This window comes from Macaca thibetana, chromosome 9 (assembly GCF_024542745.1).
Source record: "Macaca thibetana thibetana isolate TM-01 chromosome 9, ASM2454274v1, whole genome shotgun sequence".
Taxonomy (NCBI): Eukaryota; Metazoa; Chordata; class Mammalia; order Primates; family Cercopithecidae; genus Macaca; species Macaca thibetana.
In genome coordinates, this window is record NC_065586.1 from 128,452,238 (window position 1) to 128,471,826 (window position 19,589).

Genomic DNA, 19,589 nt, shown 5'->3' on the forward strand with positions numbered 1-19,589 from the left:
GGGTTGTCCTGCTGCATTTTGTTGCGGCCCACAATGCATTGCAATCCCAGTCAGCTCAGGGGCTCTTCCAGTATTTGACTTATGACCTAAGTAGCTGGGCAGGCTGATAAGAACAGACAAAACAAGATATTTTTAGGCCAGTAAACTTTCATCTTAGACTAAACCTCTTTGGTTCGGGTGAGGGCAACTAAGGGGTGGGGGGTGCCGAGAAGCAGGCGTTGGCTATCCAAGCAGGGGCTAGTACATCCTGTTTCTTCTGTAGTTTGCTGACCTAAGCCGATTCAAGGCACTTTGTCTTGGAAATGGACCACTGTATACATTATTTCCTTCAACCATAACCAGCTCCAAGTCGCAGGTGGTGCCTGCATTTCCAGAGGTGCTGGGGAGGAAGAAGAGTGTTAGCTTTCTGAGGGTCCTTTTACTGGCATTGAGGACGACGTGGTTTCAAAGCTGAGCACTGGAATCAGCTTGCCCTGGGAGGGAAAGGACAGGACCAAAAAGCGTAAAGCCACTCCTGCAGAAGCCCGAGAAAGGCAGCACGCGGAGGCATGCGCATGCCTGTATGTGGGGGTTGCATGCCCGTGTACGTGGCGGTACACCCGGTGATCTGTGATCGCCAGGCTGCTTTCTGGAGACCGAGCCAGCTGCCAGCAAGCAGTGACTCCAGCAATCTCCTCACAGGGATAAGACACTGTTTCCAATGCCTTTATGAGAAGTGTGATTTTTCCAGTCAGTGTTTCTTCAGTTGGAATCTGTCAATGATTTGGATCAGGGACACGGTGTTGAAGGTGGAATGGGGAGGCACGGTGGCGCTCTGTGCAATATGCAGTGTGTGTTTCATAGAGAAGGCAACGTAATCACAGCAGCCAATCCACGCACTGCTCTTTAGTGCTGCCCACATTGCCCCGTCTCACAGATGAGGACACTGGAGCCCAGAGAGGTTCGGGAACTTGCTCAAGGTCACACAGCCAATAGATTTTGAAACGTAGATGTGAATCCAGGCAGTCTGGCTTCGAGATCATTGTTCTGAACAATGATCTGTTTCTACTCCCTCAGTCAATACGAATATAGATATAAATATGTATAATAATGTGAGTATAAACAACATAGCAGCACTAATGATGGTATTGTAAAATTAGCTATTATCCTCCCACACTGTGACTGTAAAATTATATATATGTTATATGCATTTTACACAGCTAAAATCAATGTGTATACATTTCATCTTCCACCTTCCCTTATTTATAATGACTTTAAAGCATCACTGAGTTGATGTGTCGATCTGCTTCTGAAATGATGCTTGCCGAGGTTATTTCTGTGTGCTGCTGATCGTAGACAACACCACAGCAGACATCTCCGTCCCTGTCTTTTAGTTTCCTGTTAATGGCTGAGTTGGGCTGAGTCCCCCAGACCAGACATGGTTCTGGCTATTTGCTCAGTAAACAGGAGGTTTCAGGGGCTGCCAAGGGCCAGGTGCTGCGGCAGGCACTGGAGAAAGGGCCGAGACACTGAGTGTGGAGCCCCAGGATTCAGACCGTGTCACAGGCTTTGGGATAGAAACAGTGATGTGCTTGGTCAGCAACAGAGTGCCGGCTCTTCAGGAAGCCAGTCCCCGCTCGGAAGGCCGCTGGAAGGAGCCCTGGTTCTTTTCTTTCTGATTCTCGTGTTTACTGTTTACATCTTTTGAGGGTAAGAGATTGGGTTTTTGTTTTTTGACGTAGTATACGTGGTTAGTAGTTCTTTTGGAAATGGATTTTGGGTATATCATGTTTTAAAAATTAGTTGGTTGACAAAACATTCTCTGATTCTCTTTTGCACGGAAGCAATTGCATCTGCAAAGGAACTCCCTGTGTGTGATTCCTCAAGATTTCTTTCAGTTGCTGCCGAACCTGACTTGGCTGGACCTCCGGTACAACAGAATTGAGGTGCTTCCTTCCGGGATCGGAGCCCACAGGTAAGTTGTTTATGCTTCCAGATTTTAAAATCATCCTTGTCCTTTACTCTTGATTGAATTTTTATTTCGGAATAGACACATTTAATAGTATTTTTAAATCCAGCTAAGAGGTGCGACAGTTGAATGTACCTGACATGCAGAACTCTAACTTGGGATATTTGGTGCCACAACAAATGCTGGTAGCCACAGTGTCTTTTTGCTGGGTGGCCGGTGTGATTTTTATCACAGCTGATTCCAGCTCTGACTCTCCTTGTATGAAGCTGCCTGAAAATCAGAAATACCTCTGACGAGTTAAACCAGCAACTTTGGCCAGGCGCGGTGGCTCACACGTGTAATCCCAGCACTTTGGGAGACTGAGGTGGGCAGATCACCTGAGGTCAGGAGATCAAGACCATCCTGGCCAACATGGCAAACCCTGTCTCTACTAAAAATATAGAAAAATTAGCCGGGCGTGGTGGCGGGCGCTTATAGTCCCAGCTACTCGGGAGGCTGAGGCAGGAGAATGGCGTGAACCCAGGAGGCAGAGCTTGCAGTGAGCGGAGATCGCGCCACCGCACTCCAGCCTGGATGACAGAGCGATACTCCATCTCAAAAAAAAAAAAAAAAAAATATATATATATATATATATATATATATATAAAAATATATATAAATTAGCCAGGCATGGTGGTGGGTGCCTGTAATCCCAGCTCCTTGGGAGGTTGAGGGAAGAGAATTGCTTGAACCCAGGAGGCGGAGGTTGCAGTGAGCTGAGATCACACCACTGCACTCCAGTCTGGGCGACAGAGTAAGAGTCCGTCTCAAAAAAAATAAATAAACCAGCTCCTTTGCTCCTGAGGGCTCTTGTGTAACCCACATTGGTTCTTGGCATGTAATGAGAAATTCTTCTCACTTAGGAAAACTGGGAGCACCCAGCCAAGCCCCGGGTGTCCTGCCCATCCCCACCACTTCCCTTCCCAGGGTTTCCTTGCATTTCCACTTGTGGACTTGTGGGGTGTAATCCTGCCCATGGTGGAAATGCCACACCTCCTTTCCCCTCCTCAGCCTGGCCCTTCCCCATCAGCCAGGAATCTCCTCTCACTGTGGAGACGTCCTTCTTTCCTGAGCCTTCTGCTTCTGTGTCCACATCCCTGGCACCGTGGCTTTTTCTCCTTCTGAAGCCATGATCACCTTACCTCTTATTCTTTTCTTTTCTTTTTTTCTTTTTTTTTTTTTTAGATGGAGTCTCGCTCTCTCCCCCAGGCTGGAGTGCAGTGGCGTGATCTCAGCTCACTACAACCTCTGCCTCCTGGGTTCAGGCAATTCGGAACTGGAATTACAGGTGCGCGCCACCGTGCCCTGCTAAATTTTGTATTTTTAGTAGAAACAGGGTGTTGGGGTCCGTGCCGGGGGTGGTGGAGAATGAAAGAACACACAAAAGACAAAGACACACAGAGAACATGGCGGCCACACTCAGAGCCTCCGCCTCACTTTATTTATACTCCATAAACCCCACGTCAGCAGAAAGAATGCAATGCAAAACAAACTTTCTTTTCCCAGATGTAACCTTCTACTCAGTTCCTTGTTTCTATGCTCTTCCTTATCTGCCCGCCTTCTTGGCGCCTACGGGAGTTCATTAAAAGTTCAATTGGAGATACTGTCCTTGAGCCCTATCTATTCTCAGCATACTGTTTTCAAAGGCCCCTGCAACAGGGTTTTGCCATGTTGGCCAGGTTGGTCTCAAACTCCTGACCTCAAGTGATCTGCCTGCCTCGGCCTCCCAAAGTGCTGGGATGACAGGTGTGAGCCCCCACACCCAGCTGCCCGAACCTCTTTTGACCAGTGCTTCAGCCCTTCCTCTGATATGAGTGTGTGGGCACAGCCCTGAGGTGGGCATGTGCCTGGCAGGTGCAGGCTGGCAGGGAGGCCTATTTGGTGGGGGAAGTCTCTAAAGAGGGGCAGTGGGGCTCAGAGGCCAGGGTCTCTTTGTGAATTTTATTTTAGAAAGGAAGTCACAGAAGGGTTTGAGTAGAGAGGGTGGCATCAGACTTGGCTTATAGTCACTCTGTGAAGAGGGGGGCTCCAGGGCAAGGGTGGGGCAGGTCACCAGCTGGGGCCACAGCAGCGGCCCATGCAGGAGGGGCAGCCTGGGCATGGCTGGCCATGGCAGGGCTTTGGTGGGACTTCAGAGCTGGTGGGATGCGGGTGGGTGTGGGGCCACAAGAAGGAAAGGGGTGTCCAGGGCACCCCCAGTTCCTACATGAGGAATTGTGTCTCCCAAGAGCCATGGTGGCCTCTGTGGGACAGTAGAATAGAGGCTTGTAGGAGGCCCTTCACACCGGTTTTAAAAATGTTTTATAAGAAGTCAGTATATTTTGCCACACGTAATAGAAGAGAACCACGCATCATTCACCCTTCAGGCTCTGCGAGGAAGCTACTTACCTAATGACAAGTGGTGTCTCGAGCAGGTGGAAACACACCCGGTGCATCTGCATGGGGCTCCTGGGGACTCCGGGGTCTGCAGGGCAGATCAGATGGACCTCGAGGAGAAGAATGTCCCGGGACTCAGCCGATGCATCTGCTGAGCCCGGCCAGCTGCTCGTGTTATGTGAGCTGCATGGGAGCTAGGTACTCTGGGCAGTTGTCCACCCTGTCCTCACGGCCTGGGGAGGTTTCTGAGCCTGTGGCTGAGAGTGCTTTGGGAAGGATTTCTTCTTCACGTGATCATCATCTTCTGGGTTTAGAATCACTGGGTGCTATTTTGTCCACAAATCATTTTAGCCTTACACAGTTCTGGAGAGTAAGTGCTACTCAGAGGATGTAAGTGCACTAAGACCTGTTCCCATAACTACTCGTCTTTTCCCTAAAATAAGTATACAGTCCTCAAAATTTGAAAATTCTTTGATTTTGCCAAAGCTGGCTGCCTAATGTTTTTGAAGATACACTTTTATTTGTGATTTGTAACCCATGATAACATTCCAATTAGATCAGCTACAGAGCTGAGACATATTACTCAGAAATGCAAAGTGATTATGGGCTTATTAAAGCCTTAAACCTCTCGAAACATAATTAAAACAGTGACGGTGTTAGCGTGCCCCCTTCTCAGCGTCTTGGATGTGTGAGCTTGCTAGCAGAGAGAAGATGTGGGAAGCGTGGATCAGTTCATTTACCTCCTTAGGCAAACAAGTCCAACTCAGCATTTACTTTTATATATTCATTTTAAAATCAATGAAACAAAAGAATCAGTGGGTACGCTTTGAATTATTGATAGTATTTAAGGAATTAACATTTATAAATTTGTCATTTAAAGTGTTTTCAGAATATTTTAATAATATTATTACATAAGGTAGAAAAACCCGTGCTGTACTTTCAGGTTAATAGTAAACATGCACCCCCTGCAATCCCTGTCAGGCAAAACCCAACCCAGCCCCACCCAGCAGCACCTGAGTGGCCAGAACCTTTCTGCCTTGACGAAGCCCTAGTGCTGGAGAAGCCGAGGGCATGGCGCTGCCCTTGCTGCCCTCCTCAGCATCTGGAGGCCTCTGTTCACCTTCCAGAGAGCAGATGCTGTTCTTGTTGGCTGGTTTTATACAAGCAAAATTCAGAGGGAGTAAACCAAAAACAATGAACTGAAAGAACCACATTGAAATAATCCACTTTTGTGCACTTCAAGAAAAGTTTACTTCATAAAGTTTATTCCTTAAAAACTTTAAGTAACAGCCGGGCACGGTGACTCATGCCTATAATCTCAGCACTTTGGGAGGCCGAGGTGGGCAGATCACAAGGTCAGGAGTTCAAGACCAGCCTGGCCAGCATGGTGAAACTCCATCTCTACTAAAAAAAAAAAGTATAAAAAAATTAGCCGGGCATGGAGGCATGTGCCTGTAGTCCCAGCTATTCGGGAGGCTGAGGCAGGAGAATTGCTTGAACCCGGCAGGCAGAGGTTTCAGTGAGCCAAGAGCACGCCACTCCACTCCAGCCTGGGCCACAGAGTGAGACTCCATCTCAAAAAAAAAAAAAAAAAAAAAAATTCAAATAACCAGGAAAATCCAAGAAAGTAAGTAGAAAGAAAATTGTCTAAACCTTAAATAATCTGATTTTCCTGTAGGGTAATAAAAAATTAAACATAATTTAAATGAGGGTTGGGCATGGTGGCTTATACCTATAATCCCAGCACTTTGAGAGGCTGAGGCGGGAGGATCACTTGAGTCCAGGAGTTCAAAACTGGCTTGAGCAACATAGGAATACCCTGTGTTTACAAAAAATACCAACATTAGCCAGACATGGTGGCACACACCATTAGTCTCAGCTCAGCCAGACGTGGTGGCACACACCATTAGTCTCAGCTCAGCCAGGTGTGGTGGCACACACCATTAGTCTCAGCTCAGCCAGGCGTGGTGGCACACACCTATTAGTCTCAGCTACCTGCGGGGGGCTGAGGCAGGAGGATTGCTTGAGCCCAGGAGGCAGAGGTTGCAGTGAGCAGAGGTTGCAGTGAGCCGAGATTATGTCACTGCACTCCATCCTGGGCAATAGAGTGGAGACCTTGTCTCAAAAAATAATCATAATTAACTGTGAAAACCAAGAAGCATAGTACAGTAAAAGGTACGAGATAGAGTTTAATAGAATATATGGATTTTTCTATCATTCAACTAGTAAATGTTTACATTCTTTCCTGTCTAAACAGACAAGCATCCATGAGATATTTTGGGCTGCATTTTGTAAGGATGTTACTAGGTGTTAAATGAAAGTGGGTGCCTTCCCGAAATGCTGCCTCAGCTGAGTTTCTTATGTAGAGGCTTCTCAGAGTCCCCAGTGTATGAATCATTCATTTCCAAGCAGGGCAGGATATACTGTGCAGCGGAAGTCTCTCAAGCAATTTTGGCCATAGAAAACTTTTTTCACAGAGCATCATAAAACACTGGGATTCCTCACAGCACATCTTAGGAAAGACTGGTTTACAGTGAGGTTGTAACTGGAAGGTATGAAAGCCTAAAATAGAGGTTCTGAACTGGGGAAGGTTTTGCCCCCAAGGAGACTGTCGGTAATGTCTGGAGACATTTGTGGTTGCCACACCTGGGGGTGGGTGGTACCTCTGGCATCTACTGGAGAAAGGCTGGAGGTGTACAATACCCTGCAAAGCAGGGACACCGCCACCCCTACAGACTGCCTGGTCCCGCGTGTCGGTGGAGCAGGGCTAGACCTGTGTTTATGTTTATGTCTATGTTTATGTTTGGCAGCAGACCATTTGTGTGTCCATGTTGTAAATTTAAGTGTATCTGTATTGAAGTTGCCCCTGAAAGAGAAGAAAAACGAAGAAACTTGATGGTATATTTTGGAGATAGTCATTTAATTCTCTGCTTTTTAAATTTTTTTGTTTTGTTTTGCTTTAAAGGCATTTGAAAACTCTGCTTTTAGAAAAAAATCCTATCAAAATGTTACCTGTGGAGCTGGGTAAGTAATAACACAATAGAAAGATGATTTTAAAATGCTATCTTTTGAACTTACCAGACCTTGTAATGGAAGTATCAGGCATGACAAAGGAGGGTAAGCTAGGTATTTTTAAAATCCTTCCTACTTCTAGGACTAAGAAAACGTAGCTCTCAAGAGCTGTTGATATAGCACGTACTGTTCGTATGGAGGTGTGACATGTGAGCCTTGTGTGAGGCACAGTCACACAGGTAAAGAAACCGAAGGCCCAGCACACACCTCTGCAGGCCCCGCGTGCTGTCTCCGCTGCATCTCGCTGGCCTTCCTGCGAAGTTTGACCCCTTACGTATGTTCCTAGGCCTCATCATGAGCACTTGTTTAGACCTCAGAAGCTAAACACTCAAAACCAAAGGCATACGCTAACAGACAAATCAAACAAGCATAAACTATCACAGAAGCAAGTTTTATGACTTTAAAATAACTAGCAGAAACAGTATACATTTGTCTGACTAGTAGCCCAGGAAAAATGTCTAAAATTCTGAAGGCATTTCTATTATGAACTTGAAAAGCATTTTGGAGGCCGGGCACGGTGGCTCAAGCCTGTAATCCCAGCACTTTGGGAGGCCGAGATGGGTGGATCACGAGGTCAGGAGATCGAGACCATCCTGGCTAACCCGGTGAAACCCCGTCTCTACTAAAAAATACAAAAAACTAGCCGGGAGTGGTGGCGGGCGCATGCAGTCCCAGCTACTCGGGAGGCTGAGGCAGGAGAATGGTGTAAACCCGGGAGGTGGAGCTTGCAGTGAGCTGAGATCCGGCCACTGCACTCCAGCCTGGGTGACAGAGCCAGACTCCGTCTCAAAAAACAAAACAAAACAGAAAAGCATTTTGGAGAACTAATTTATGAGTACTCGTTTATTGATAAGTCAGTTGCTACCATGTGGACAGTATAAAAACAGACACATATACACATGGTTACGTAAAAGTAAAAACATTAAGATTTTATAGCTTTGATTTTATTATTAGCCATGAATCGGGTAAAACTCACCAGTTTAAAAGAACAGTTGAGCCTGGGCGCAGTGGCTCAAGCCTGTAATCCCAGCACTTTGGGAGGCCGAGACGGGTGGATCACGAGGTCAGGAGATCGAGACTATCCTGGCTAACACGGTGAAACCCCGTCTCTACTAAAAAATACAAAAAACTAGCCGGGCGTGGTGGCGGGCGCCTGTAGTCCCGGCTACTCAGGAGGCTGAGGCAGGAGAATGGCGTAAACCAGGGAGGCGGAGCTTGCAGTGAGCTGAGATCTGGCCACTGCACTCCAGCCTGGGCAACAGAGCAAGACTCTGTCTCAAAAAAAAAAAGAAAGAAAGAACAGTTGAGACCATGCATAGTGGCTCATGCCTGTAATCTCAGCACCTTGGGGCGCCAAGGCGGGAGGATCCTCTGAAGCCAGGAGTTTGAAACCAGCCTGGGTAACACAGTGAGACCCCATCTCTACAAAAAGTAAAATAAAATAAAATTAGCCAGGTGCAGTAGTGTGTGCCTGTGTTCGTAGGTACTTAGGAGGCTGAGGGGGGAGGCTAACTTGAGCCCAGGACTTCAAGGCTGCAGTGAGCTCTGATTGCACCACTGTACTCCAACCTGGATGACAGGGTGAGACCCTCTCCCTAAAAAAACAAACAAAAAAAAAAAACACAAAAGAACAGTTGGGTTAAATTGTGCCTTTGTAAATGGAACAAGTTATGGCTGGAACCCTTACACAGGTTTAGAGAAAACAGAATAACAAATTTATACCTCAAAGAACAGAGAGAATTTAAGCTTTTTAAAGAAGGAGTTTGGGTGTGTTTGAATACTAAAAATGGATGACAAGATAATACAAAGTCACTTGCCACAGGATTTGATAAGTAAACTAATTTCATTTAGATAGGCAGCTTCTAGTTTAGTCTCTGTTTTCCAACTGGACCATGGAGCTCAGGGCAGAGCCCATTAACGGACAGGGCCAATAAAGCATCTGCAGTTTTTAGATCCTAATACTTACCCTATGTGAAAAGCAAGCTCAACTGAAAGGCAGAACAAATACCCCAAATCTAAGCATCCATCTTTCACACTGAACCCTGGCTCCCCCAAACTGGGAAACTCCACAGGACTAGGGCCCCTGCAGTGCTTCCCCAGTGCTCCTCATTCCAAGGACTTCACCCCGAGCCTGGGGAGTGACCCAGCCCCCATCAGCCCACTGCCCACCATGGGAGCCTTATCTCTCAGTGGCCATCATTTCCACAGCCTCCAAGTGTTCAAATAATTTCCATTTTTAGTGACATTTCACATTTGTGGAGCCCTTGTATTTTGTTTTCTTCTAATTAAACACGATTTTCTTCATTCGCTTGAACATATTTAAATGGCTACTTTGAAGTCTTTGTTAAACCCAACATCTGGGCCTCCTCGAAGACAGTTTCCATTGTCTGCTCTTTTCCTGCGTGTAGGGTACCTTTTCCTTTTCTTTGCATGTCTTGTAGTTTTATGTTGAAAATGGGCATTTTAGATAATATAGCAACTTCGTATTCTGAATTTTACAGAATTGTGATGGTGGTTGTGGCTGCTTCTGTTTGTTTGATTTTATTTATTTGTTTTTTGGTAACTATCCTGGTCTTAATTTGTAGAATCTGTCTCCTGCAGAGTTACCTTTAAAGCAGATCTTAGACTCTGTTAACATCATTGTACCCCAAATACTGAGTAGAATCATATTTTAAAATGTGAAAAGTTACTATTATTTGTTCCTCATTTTCATTTCAAGAATGGTATATAAAATGCTGGCAGTTTTTTTTTCTCCACTGCAGGGAGTGTAACCACACTGAAAGCACTGAACTTAAGACACTGCCCTCTGGAATTCCCTCCGCAGCTCATTGTGCAGAAGGGATTGGTGGCTATCCAGCACTTCCTGCGGATGTGGGCAGTAGAACACTCTCTCCCCAGAAACCCAGCTTCTCAAGGTTCGTAGGAGGTGATTTACGACAAATCACATTAACGTTGAAGTTACAGCTTTTTAAAATCAGGTTAGAACCTGTCTTCTCTTCAGTAACATCCCGAGACGTACAGGAGCCATGCGTCCTCTGCTGAGTTGACACAGTGTACACTGATCTCAGGCCGACCCAGTCATCTCTGTGTCTTTTCCTTGGTTCTGTAAATCTGGGCACATTATGGATCCTGTCTTGAGTGGATTTTGGTAGAATTTTATTGTGATCGATCAAATGAAACAGTTATCACCTCCAAGCCACCCACAGGCAGCTGCTTCAGGAATGACTCGATGCTCCATTAGACACTCGACTCTCCATTAGACAGTGATTTTAAAATAAGCACAATGGAATAGTCCTCCTTCCTAGCGAGGTACAAGGAAATTGGCAGGAAAATGGCCCTGTAGACACGTTTTATCTAATCACCTCGTCGGTGGGTGCTCACTAACCTGTTCCATTCTTTCAACATACTGACCAGCCAGGTATTTTCAGATGCTCATGATGTGTTCTGGTCTTGAGTATGCATTGTGGTTACACTTGGAAAAAGCAAAGTTAAATGGTGATAAAGGAGAATCATAATGAAGGCTCGCCAAAAAAGTGCATATTCTGAAATATTTTCAGAATATTTAAAATTTTACTATTTGTGATGTACTTTGATACTTAAGAAAAATGCATATGTTTGGAACAATTAGCCGAGATAATTATATATATGTTGTAATTGAATTGTGTAAATAATTAGGTCTTTGTAAATAACTGACCTTGCACTTTTGACCCAGATGGCCTCTATTTGGAAATTATTTTAAATGATTAAGAATCAGCAGTTGGCCCTGTGCTTGCTGAGTTGTTTGTAAACATATTTTAACCAGGTTGTAGTGTCCTCCGTTGGTGCATCGCACTGAAGCCGCCTGGCTCTGGCACCCTTGACCCTGACGCTGCCAAGATGTTGTGATAAGAATAGAAAAAGAAAATTAGCCGCTGGACTGGAAGTGTGGAGGGCACTGGGCACCTGGCAGGAGTGGTGACAAGTAGCTGAGGGCATGGGGTGGCAGAGGAGAGGTAGGACCCGGACCTGGAGACAGCCGGGACAAGGATGGAGGGGCAGAACCGTCAGGCACAGCCGGAGCCAGGACGTAGGGGGCTCAGGGGACACAGGCTCCGCTGGAGGATCAGGATAAAAAAGAGAAGTTGAAGGTTCATTCTGATTGAAGGAGACTAAAAGAATAGGAAACTGGATGTGATGCTTCATCCTAAATTGGATCCTGGGCCAGGACAAATATGATACAGGACATTACTGGAACAGTATGAAGGCGTGAGGAAGGCCAGCCAGTGAATGACAGAAGTCAGCGATGGGACGCTTCTGGTTGGTGAATCGCTATGGTGATGTGTGAGTGTCTCCATCTGTGGGTGGAAGGGCAGGATGTCTGAAGTTACGCTTGAGTGTTTGAGGACATGCAGGAGCACCCCCAGACAGAGAGGCAGGGGCGGGCAGGCTCGCGGGGGCAGACAGCCTCGGGGGCCAGGCAGCAGCGGCTGCTGAGGGAGTGCAGGGCCCACCAACTTCTCAGCAGAGTTCTTGCAACTTTTCTGTAAGTTTGAAAAAAATACATTAAGTGACTGGTCAAAAATAAATATTTTCTAACTCTTCTCTATTAGTTTTTAGGGCCACCTGGAGTGATTTTTCAGCTACTATGTACATTTTTAGCACTTTGCCCTTTCAATTACTTTAAAACCTCTTTTTGCTGGCCGGGCGCGGTGGCTCACACCTGTAATCCCAGCACTTTGGGAGGCTGAGGTGGGCGGATCATGAGGTCAGGAGATCGAGACCATCCTGGCTAACACAGTGAAACTCCATCTCTACTAAAATACAAAAAATTAGCCGGGCGTGGTGGCGGGCGCCTATAGTCCCAGCTACTCAGGAGACTGAGGCAGGAGAATGGCGTGAACCTGTGAGGCGGAGCTTGCAGTGAGCCAAGATGGTGCCACTGCACTCCAGCCTGGGCGACAGAGCGAGATTCCATCTTTAAAAAAAAAAAAAAAGAAAAAAAAAGTCTTTTTGCTGGTATCCCATTTTTCCTGTCTGCTTACATTTTCATGAATTTCAGATTTGTCTCTGGCCCCAACCGCAGGCAGATTGTTCAAATATGCATGTTTCTAGTCACTTGTGCCCCAGGGGAAATTTTACAGCTTCTTAGGACATTTTGAAGCATGTTTGCCCATTTTTTAAAACTTTTCCTTTCAAACTTAAGACCCTGAGCATGCAGCAGTCAGGAGCGTCTGGCAGCCGGGGGCGTGATGTCCATGCACCTGTGTCCACTGCCATGGCCACCTGGGGTCTCAGCCTTCAGGTCGTGATGGGCACGTGCTGGGAGAAGACTGGCCACTAGGTCCCGGTGGCTCCCGAAGTGCCTGGAGCACCTCCCTGAAGTCATGTTTTGAGAAAGTCAACAAAAGCATCACCAAACAAGAAAAGCAAGCATAACGGGCTAAACATTACTTAGAAATAGAGATTCTAAGTGATCTGAGGGGAAGCAGAAATGTTGATTAAATGTGGTGAGATTGCCCTGTGTACACATACAAAAAGTCCCTACAAAGTGGTGAGGCCTATGTGGGAAGGTCACGCGTGTCTGGCGGGGCCTGCGTGGGAGGGTCAGGTGCGCCCGGCGGGGCCTGCGTGGGAGGGTCAGGGGCGCCCGGCGGGGCCTGCGTGGGAGGGTCGGGGCGCCCGGCGGGGCCTGCGTGGGAGGGTCCCAGTGTGCTTCTGGCAGTGTTGTTTCCATTCCCTCCGCGTGTAACTGCTTTGCGTGCCGCAGCGTAGAAGCCTAGCATGGTGCAGGTGGGGTGACAGCAATTGTTTGGATTGACAGGGAATATGGTGGCCATGGAGGATCTGGGCACCCAACCCCCCACCACCCAGGTCCTCTTCACAGAGGCGCCATCACTGGCTTTGAGTGAGTCATAGAGGAATGGCGTTGATGGTAGCTGCTAAAGCGATTTCTTCCTCTACCAGAGGCTCCACCGGTTGAAGAGATGACCTTCCATGACCTCCCGAGCCCAGGATTGGAGTTGTCCGGAGACCACGCATCTAACGAAGGAGCTGTGAACGCTCAGGGCCCAGAGGGGGCTGTGATGAAAGAGAAGGCCGGCTTTCTCCCGCCTGTGGTAAAGCCAGACCTGAGTGAGCTCAGGAAGTCTGCTGACTCCTCAGAGCAGTGGCCCAGCGAGGAGGAGATCAGGCGCTTTTGGAAGCTGAGGCAGGAGATTGTTGAGCACGTGAAGGCAGACACTCTGGGAAATCAGCTCTTACCGAGGGAATTACCTCCAAATCTCAAGGCGGCCTTGAACAGCGAGAAAGAACTGCCAAAGCCAAGACACGTTTTCAGGTAAAACTTAAAAGCAACAGGGATTTTCTTGATCTTTGCAAATTCATACAATTATTTTAAATTATCTTTTAAAACATCAGGTCCAGCTTTTAAAGTGTCCCTTCACATTGCCGCTGTTTACTGTGCGGCAAGTGCCGGTCCCGGGTTTAGGATAATGGGGACCTGCATCAAGCCCAGCGCGTCTGCGTCAGAGCCCAGTCCATTCAGAAGCTGAGTTTGCCAAGGTTGAGGATGCGCCCAGGGAAAAGAAACACAAGTGACAGTAAGATCTATGGCCTGTGCTTTCTCCAGAGAGAGCTTTGAGGACGTCAGCGTTTAAAGGAGAAACAATGGGCAGCAGAGGAAGGAGGATAGAAAAGTAAAAGTGGGGGCAGGTGGTGAGCCAAGTGGTCACATTCCTGTGGGGCTTCGATCAGCGCTCACTGAATCCACATTTTACCTGTGAAAAGAGAGGAGTTGGGGGAAAGGTCAGTTATGCAGAAAATAAATGGCAGCTGCCTGGGGACAAAAGGAAGGCAGTCATTGTGCGGCCCGCTTCCCAAGCTTACCTTTCCCTTTGGCACAGTGAGTTTGGGGCCGAGATTTTATTTTCCTTTCACACCCAGGGCGAGGGTCCCTGGAGAACAGGCTCTGCAGAGGCTACATGAGAGAAACACTGAGTCATGGGTGCGGCAGGGCGTGCGCCTACACATATAGGAGGTGTGTATCTGTGGTGTGCGTGTGTGTGCCTGTGTGTGTATAAATATCTAGAGAGAGAATGCTGTAAAATAACAGTTGGTGAATCTAGATCATGCATTCTCGAGAGGCACATTGTCATAGCCAAGGGGACAACAATGGCTTAAGGGGGGTGCAGATTCTGGGAGGCCGTGGTGGTCTGTGGGCCCTCAGGCTCCACGCAGCAGCCAGCATGGGCAGGCGCACGATGGCACCAGACCTTCCGGGAGGCGTCGGCATGGAGCGCTCGCGGCCCTGATCTTTCAGCTGTCCTGTAGGTTTGAACATTCAAAACAGAACAAAACCAACCTTGGAAGCATTACTAACAAATTAAAGTGTAGGATGTCCTGGCAGCACGCACGGCAGGTTCCCAGCTTCAGTGAGGCCTCGGAGGCTCCAACACACTCGTGATGTTCTCAGTCCACACAGTTGCGCGGTGAAAGGGCAGGAATACGCTGGGCCTGCTGCTTAGAATCCTCTTTTCTCCCCTCCTCCCTTCATTTATTTATTTGTTGTTAGGAACTCTAATAATAGTTAATCCAAGTGAATTGTGGTATGCTTATTAGTAGTACTTACAATTTGATCGATACGTCAGATTTGGATACTAGACCCTAGCCTTCGGAGATTGCTTTGGGTGGCTTGGGAGCTGGAGCAGAGAACTGGAGCCTCTGGCAGGAAGCCTCAACCTGGAGCCCGTGCCCCATGGTTGGGGGGCCCTGAATGTTGTCTTCCCCCTCTGCTGCCTCTGCCCAGAGTGAGCCATAGAGAGCTGCTCTGCCTCAGCTTTCCCACGGGGGTGGTTGTGATGTCACATGCATTATCGGGGCCTCAGTTTCCCCACTTGGTCGGGTTGTCATGGGGTCATAAGTATTAAGGAGAAGCTCTGAGATTATGGCCCTGGTCCACGCTCGGAATGGTGGCCCTTCCTGAGGGTCTGGGACTCGGGAAGCTGGCGCTGTTCTGTGTTCTCTGGCTGGGGAGCAGTGGGCATGGTGGGAGCAGCAGGCCCAGTCCAAGGTGACTCGCGTGGCCTGGGCCTGTTTATGAGGCTGAGTGCTTGTGTCCAAAATACTTACAAGAAAAGTAATGTTATGTAAAAATCGTAGGTAAATAATGGTCTGGTCCTGAAATCCCACAATTATAATGGGAGGGAATAAAAGCATTCTGAAGTCATCAGACATGGAGCTGGAGTATGACGGAGCATCACTGCCCCAGCCTAATTCTGACATCCAGCAGGCCTTCCTCTGGGGCAGCTCCTCCACACTTCTCCGGACCCTGAGACCACAAGGGGAAACCTGGTGTTCCATAGAGGCCGGGCCACCTGCTCTTCCAAAAGCAGCAAGTTAAATAAAGGCCAGTGCCCAGCACGCAGCCCAGGTGACCCCTGTCCCATAGCACAGGCCGTGCCTGCCTTCTCTGCTCTGCTGGGACAGTCACTGCTGTTCCCGTGCAGATGGGGAAGGCGAGGGTGAGAGGTCGTGCAGCGTGGGGGCGGGGGTGTGGGCCAGCCTCCTGGGACGTGACCACCAGGCATGATGCTTGGTTGTGGCCTCCCAAGATGTGCTGCTGGTGTGAGGCTTGCACAGGGCAGGTCTGGAATGGGATGGGCCTTTCTCCTCTGGGCGAGGTGTTGGTTCTGGAGGGAAGACCAGGCAGGGCTTCCCGTTGTGTTTCTCAAGCTGCTTTGGTGCAAGGGTCGTGGCGAGGAGGTGTCATGTTCTGGAACCTGGCTGGCTGTCAGTCCTGGGCTCAGAGCCCCTATCTCTGGCCTGGTTTTCCCCAGGCATTTTCCCTGGGAGGAAACACCAGGGCACACCTATCAGCTCCCTCTCTTGGGCAGGGAGAGGGAGTCCCCAGCACCGTGAGGCCCCACGGTGTTACTGGCTGTCCCCTCTGCTGTACTGCGGGCTTCCTTCAAGCAGGACCCAGTATCTGACCCTGCCTGAATGTGTGTATGGAGGCCAGGCGCCTTCTGATGGCCTTGCCTGCCCCGCCCCTGCCCCCACATCACCCAGCAGCAGGATTCCGACCTGCTGTATCGTCACCTCGTGCACCTGAACTCCAGGCATGTCACATCCTCCAGCCCGGGTGAGCTGCTGGCCAGGACCCCTGCTTCTGTGGGCATCTGTCCAGCTCAGACAGGGGGTGGCATCGGTCTCAAGCAGGGCAGGTGCAGCTGCCGAGGCTGCATGTCCTTCAGGTGCATTTCCCAGGCTGACTGTCAAGCGTCCCGGGAAAGTAGCTGGCTGGCAGTGGGCGCATTGGGACAATGTTGTGCTGCCATCCATGCATCTTCATTACATGTCCTGAAATCAACAGTCAAGACTGTGGACTCTGTGGGGTGACTGCAGCTTCTAGTTGTGGTAGTTGTTCTGATGAGCAGATGAGCCACAGGCCCTCCTTTTACATTTCACATGTTGTATGAGTTACCGTCACAGGGTTTTGTTAAACATTCGGCTAAAAATACTCTGTAATTTTAGAAGGAACATGGCCTCCTCCAGGGACATCTTACCCGACCTCTTGTCACCGTACCAAATGGCGATCCGAGCAAAAAGACTGGAAGAGAGCCGAGCGGCGGCACTCCGAGAGCTCCGGGAGAAGCAGGCTCTGATGGAGCAGCAGAGACGGTGAGTCCACACAAGGCGGGGGTCCGCGCAGCCGGCCCAGTGCACCTGGAGCTGGGGCTGGGCTGTGATTTTATGGCAGCCCTTGTGGAAGTGTTTAGTTAGTTCTCCCCTCACTGATGCTGATCCAGGATCCATCTCCTCCTCACCTGGAAGCCAAGCCGCACGTGCCCCTGTGGTCTGCAGCGCCGTGCATGGGCTCGCTTGTTTGCAGCCCTGTGGCCTCCGTGTGGGGCAGGCGCAGGTGCTCATGGTCTGCAGGGCCTTGCATGCATGGACTCCCTTGTTTGCAGCCCCGAGGCCTCCGTGGGGGGCAGGCGCAGGTGCAGTGCTTGTGGTCACCCCCTTGTGTCCGTCTTTGCCCTGGCTTCCTCACGACACCTGCCTGCTTGCTTGTCCTTTTCCCTCGTTTCTTGTTTTTCCTCAGTCCTCTCCTCCTCACTTTCCCTGGAGTGTCCCAGGCCCTGCCATAGTCGTCAGGGAGGTTCATTCTTGTGTTGCTGTGACCGCCACCAGTGCCACCACCTTGTGAGGCGTGTCGGCCAACGTGCTCAGTGTCCTCAGTGTCTTCTCTGTCCTCCAGCTCCACTGACCACCTGGCTCCACCCATCCCTGGGCCCCAGGAGTCCGGCCGGCATGGACCGCAGCCATAGCACCCCTGTGGCCCTCACTTGGTGGTTGGCTTTGGCCAGTGGGGGCTCCCAGCAGGAGGCCAAGGAGGAAGAGGAGAGCGAGGGCCTCGTCTTTACTTGCCCAGCTTCTCTCTGAGCTGCCTGGAGCTGGCCGAGTCCAGCCTCTCCCTCCTTCTGGGTTCCGGCAATCTCTCCTTCCCTGGTCTGTCCTGCGATAGCTGCAGCCCGGCCCTGACTGGCACAGGGCTCCTGCACTGCCCCTGTGGCTCACCTGCTCCCTCCCCAACATGAATAAACCCTCCTGAAGCCACCCCATTGTGTGTGTGCTGTTTTCTCTTGGGACCGTGTGATAGGGACCGTGTTTAGCACACAGTTTCTGTGATTGTCCATAGCTGTCACCTGATGTCCAGACAGACATTGTAGTTGGTTGTCTTTTTTTCAGTAAAAATATGAGTGAGGTGAAGCCCTCCGAGCTGGTCCCCTGCCCTAGGCTGTCATATTGATGGGCAGGGATGAGGCTGACTGACTGCTCTAGGGCTGTCCTAGGACATGGGAGTGTGGTCTGGGCTGCTCCAGAAAGCCCATCACTGTGGGACCAGGTCTTGCCAGCCACAGGCCACAGCTGCTGGGGCCCAGGGAGCACTGGGAAGGCTTTCCTTTGGTGCCCATCAGTCGCCCCACACTGTCCCTCGGGGTAGCTCTACAGAGCCGGGCCCGTCCCTCACTGCGAGGTGAGCCCCTCAGGACCGGCCCTGCCTGTCGAGCATGCCAGCTGCCTTCCCCTCTCTGTGTGCCCCAGCAGGCACCGCCCTTCCCTGCTGCAGGCGGGTCCCACTCCTGTTCGGCTCTGCCAATTTCAGGGCACCATTTTCTGAAGTGGGCGGTCCAGATACCTGCCCTGTTGACTCCTCAGGTATCACTTGCCATGCCAGGAGGCTGTCTGTGGGAGTCCCACTCACCCGCACCCTCTTGGCCATGGCTGTGATGGAGGTGATTGTGGTGAGACCTTCCGCAGGCACAGCCCCTGCCTTAGGCTCTTGGGGCACCACCAACTGCGGTGGGCAGAAAGAGCACTCTCACCCCCAAACATCAGGCTCATCCCACACCTTCATGGAAGAGAAGTTCTTGGATACAAAGAGCAAGTGAACCCTCTCTTCTTTGTTTTCCTGCCTGGAGCCCAGAGCCAGTGTCCTGCAGTCTCCTAGTGAGCAGCTCCACAGGCCTGTTCGGAGGGTCCAGACCCAGCAGAGCCGGCCCCTTCACATCAACCCTGTGAACAGCGTCACCCCTTTGACCAGAAGACAGTGACACTAAGTGGGGGCCCTTGTCCAGGAGCGCAGCGGGGCCAGTGCCACACACGGTGCTGAGTGGGGACATGGGGGGCACCAACCTGGCTGGGGCTGGGGGTTGGGGCCTGGGACCCACTCAGGCAGGTGTTAGGACATGGCCTTACCTGAGGCAGCTGGTGAGACCACCTGTGCCCTGAGGTGGCACCGGGGGAGGACACGACCAGGCTCTGATTCCTGGCAGCACTGACTCAGGATGGAGCCCTCAGCAGGAAGGTGGTCAGAGGTGGGCCATAGGCCGGGTGGAGTCTAGGAGTGCTGAGCTGCTGTGACCACAAGGAAGGAAGAGCAGAGGTCGGGTGGAGGTGTCGGGGAAAACCCAGGCTAGGGCCCAGGCATCCAGGATGATGATGGGAGAGACAAGAGGAGGCCAGATCTGGGGGCAGGATGGAGAGGGGGTACCAACCACAGGAGTCCTGCATGCTGGAGATGTGGCCTTCCGGGGGTGGAGCCCTGGGCCTGGGCGATGGCTCTTAGGGACCTGATTCCACCCCAGCCACACACGAGGAGCCCAGCCCAGCC

The 19,589-nt window shown here is 50.1% G+C and overlaps 1 protein-coding gene across 8 annotated transcripts in view; it reads left to right on the top strand.

Moving 5' to 3' along the window:
• The window catches only part of LRRC27 (leucine rich repeat containing 27), a 50,128-nt gene that overhangs the window by 11,530 nt on the left and 19,009 nt on the right, over positions 1–19,589 (top strand). For 3 of the 8 annotated variants that reach the window (XM_050805502.1, XM_050805504.1, XM_050805503.1), the window contains exons 3-8: positions 1,824–1,954; positions 3,173–3,275; positions 7,329–7,387; positions 10,178–10,350; positions 13,379–13,751; positions 16,946–17,092. In XM_050805502.1, coding sequence (XP_050661459.1) covers positions 1,824–1,954; positions 3,173–3,275; positions 7,329–7,387; positions 10,178–10,350; positions 13,379–13,751; positions 16,946–17,092 — 986 coding nt within the window. Of the gene's footprint in view, positions 1–1,595; positions 1,690–1,823; positions 1,955–3,172; positions 3,276–7,328; positions 7,388–10,177; positions 10,351–13,378; positions 13,752–16,945; positions 17,093–17,516; positions 17,667–19,589 lie in introns of those variants that run through there. The other 5 variants (XM_050805505.1, XM_050805506.1, XM_050805510.1 and 2 more) reach the window with 4 other exon arrangements.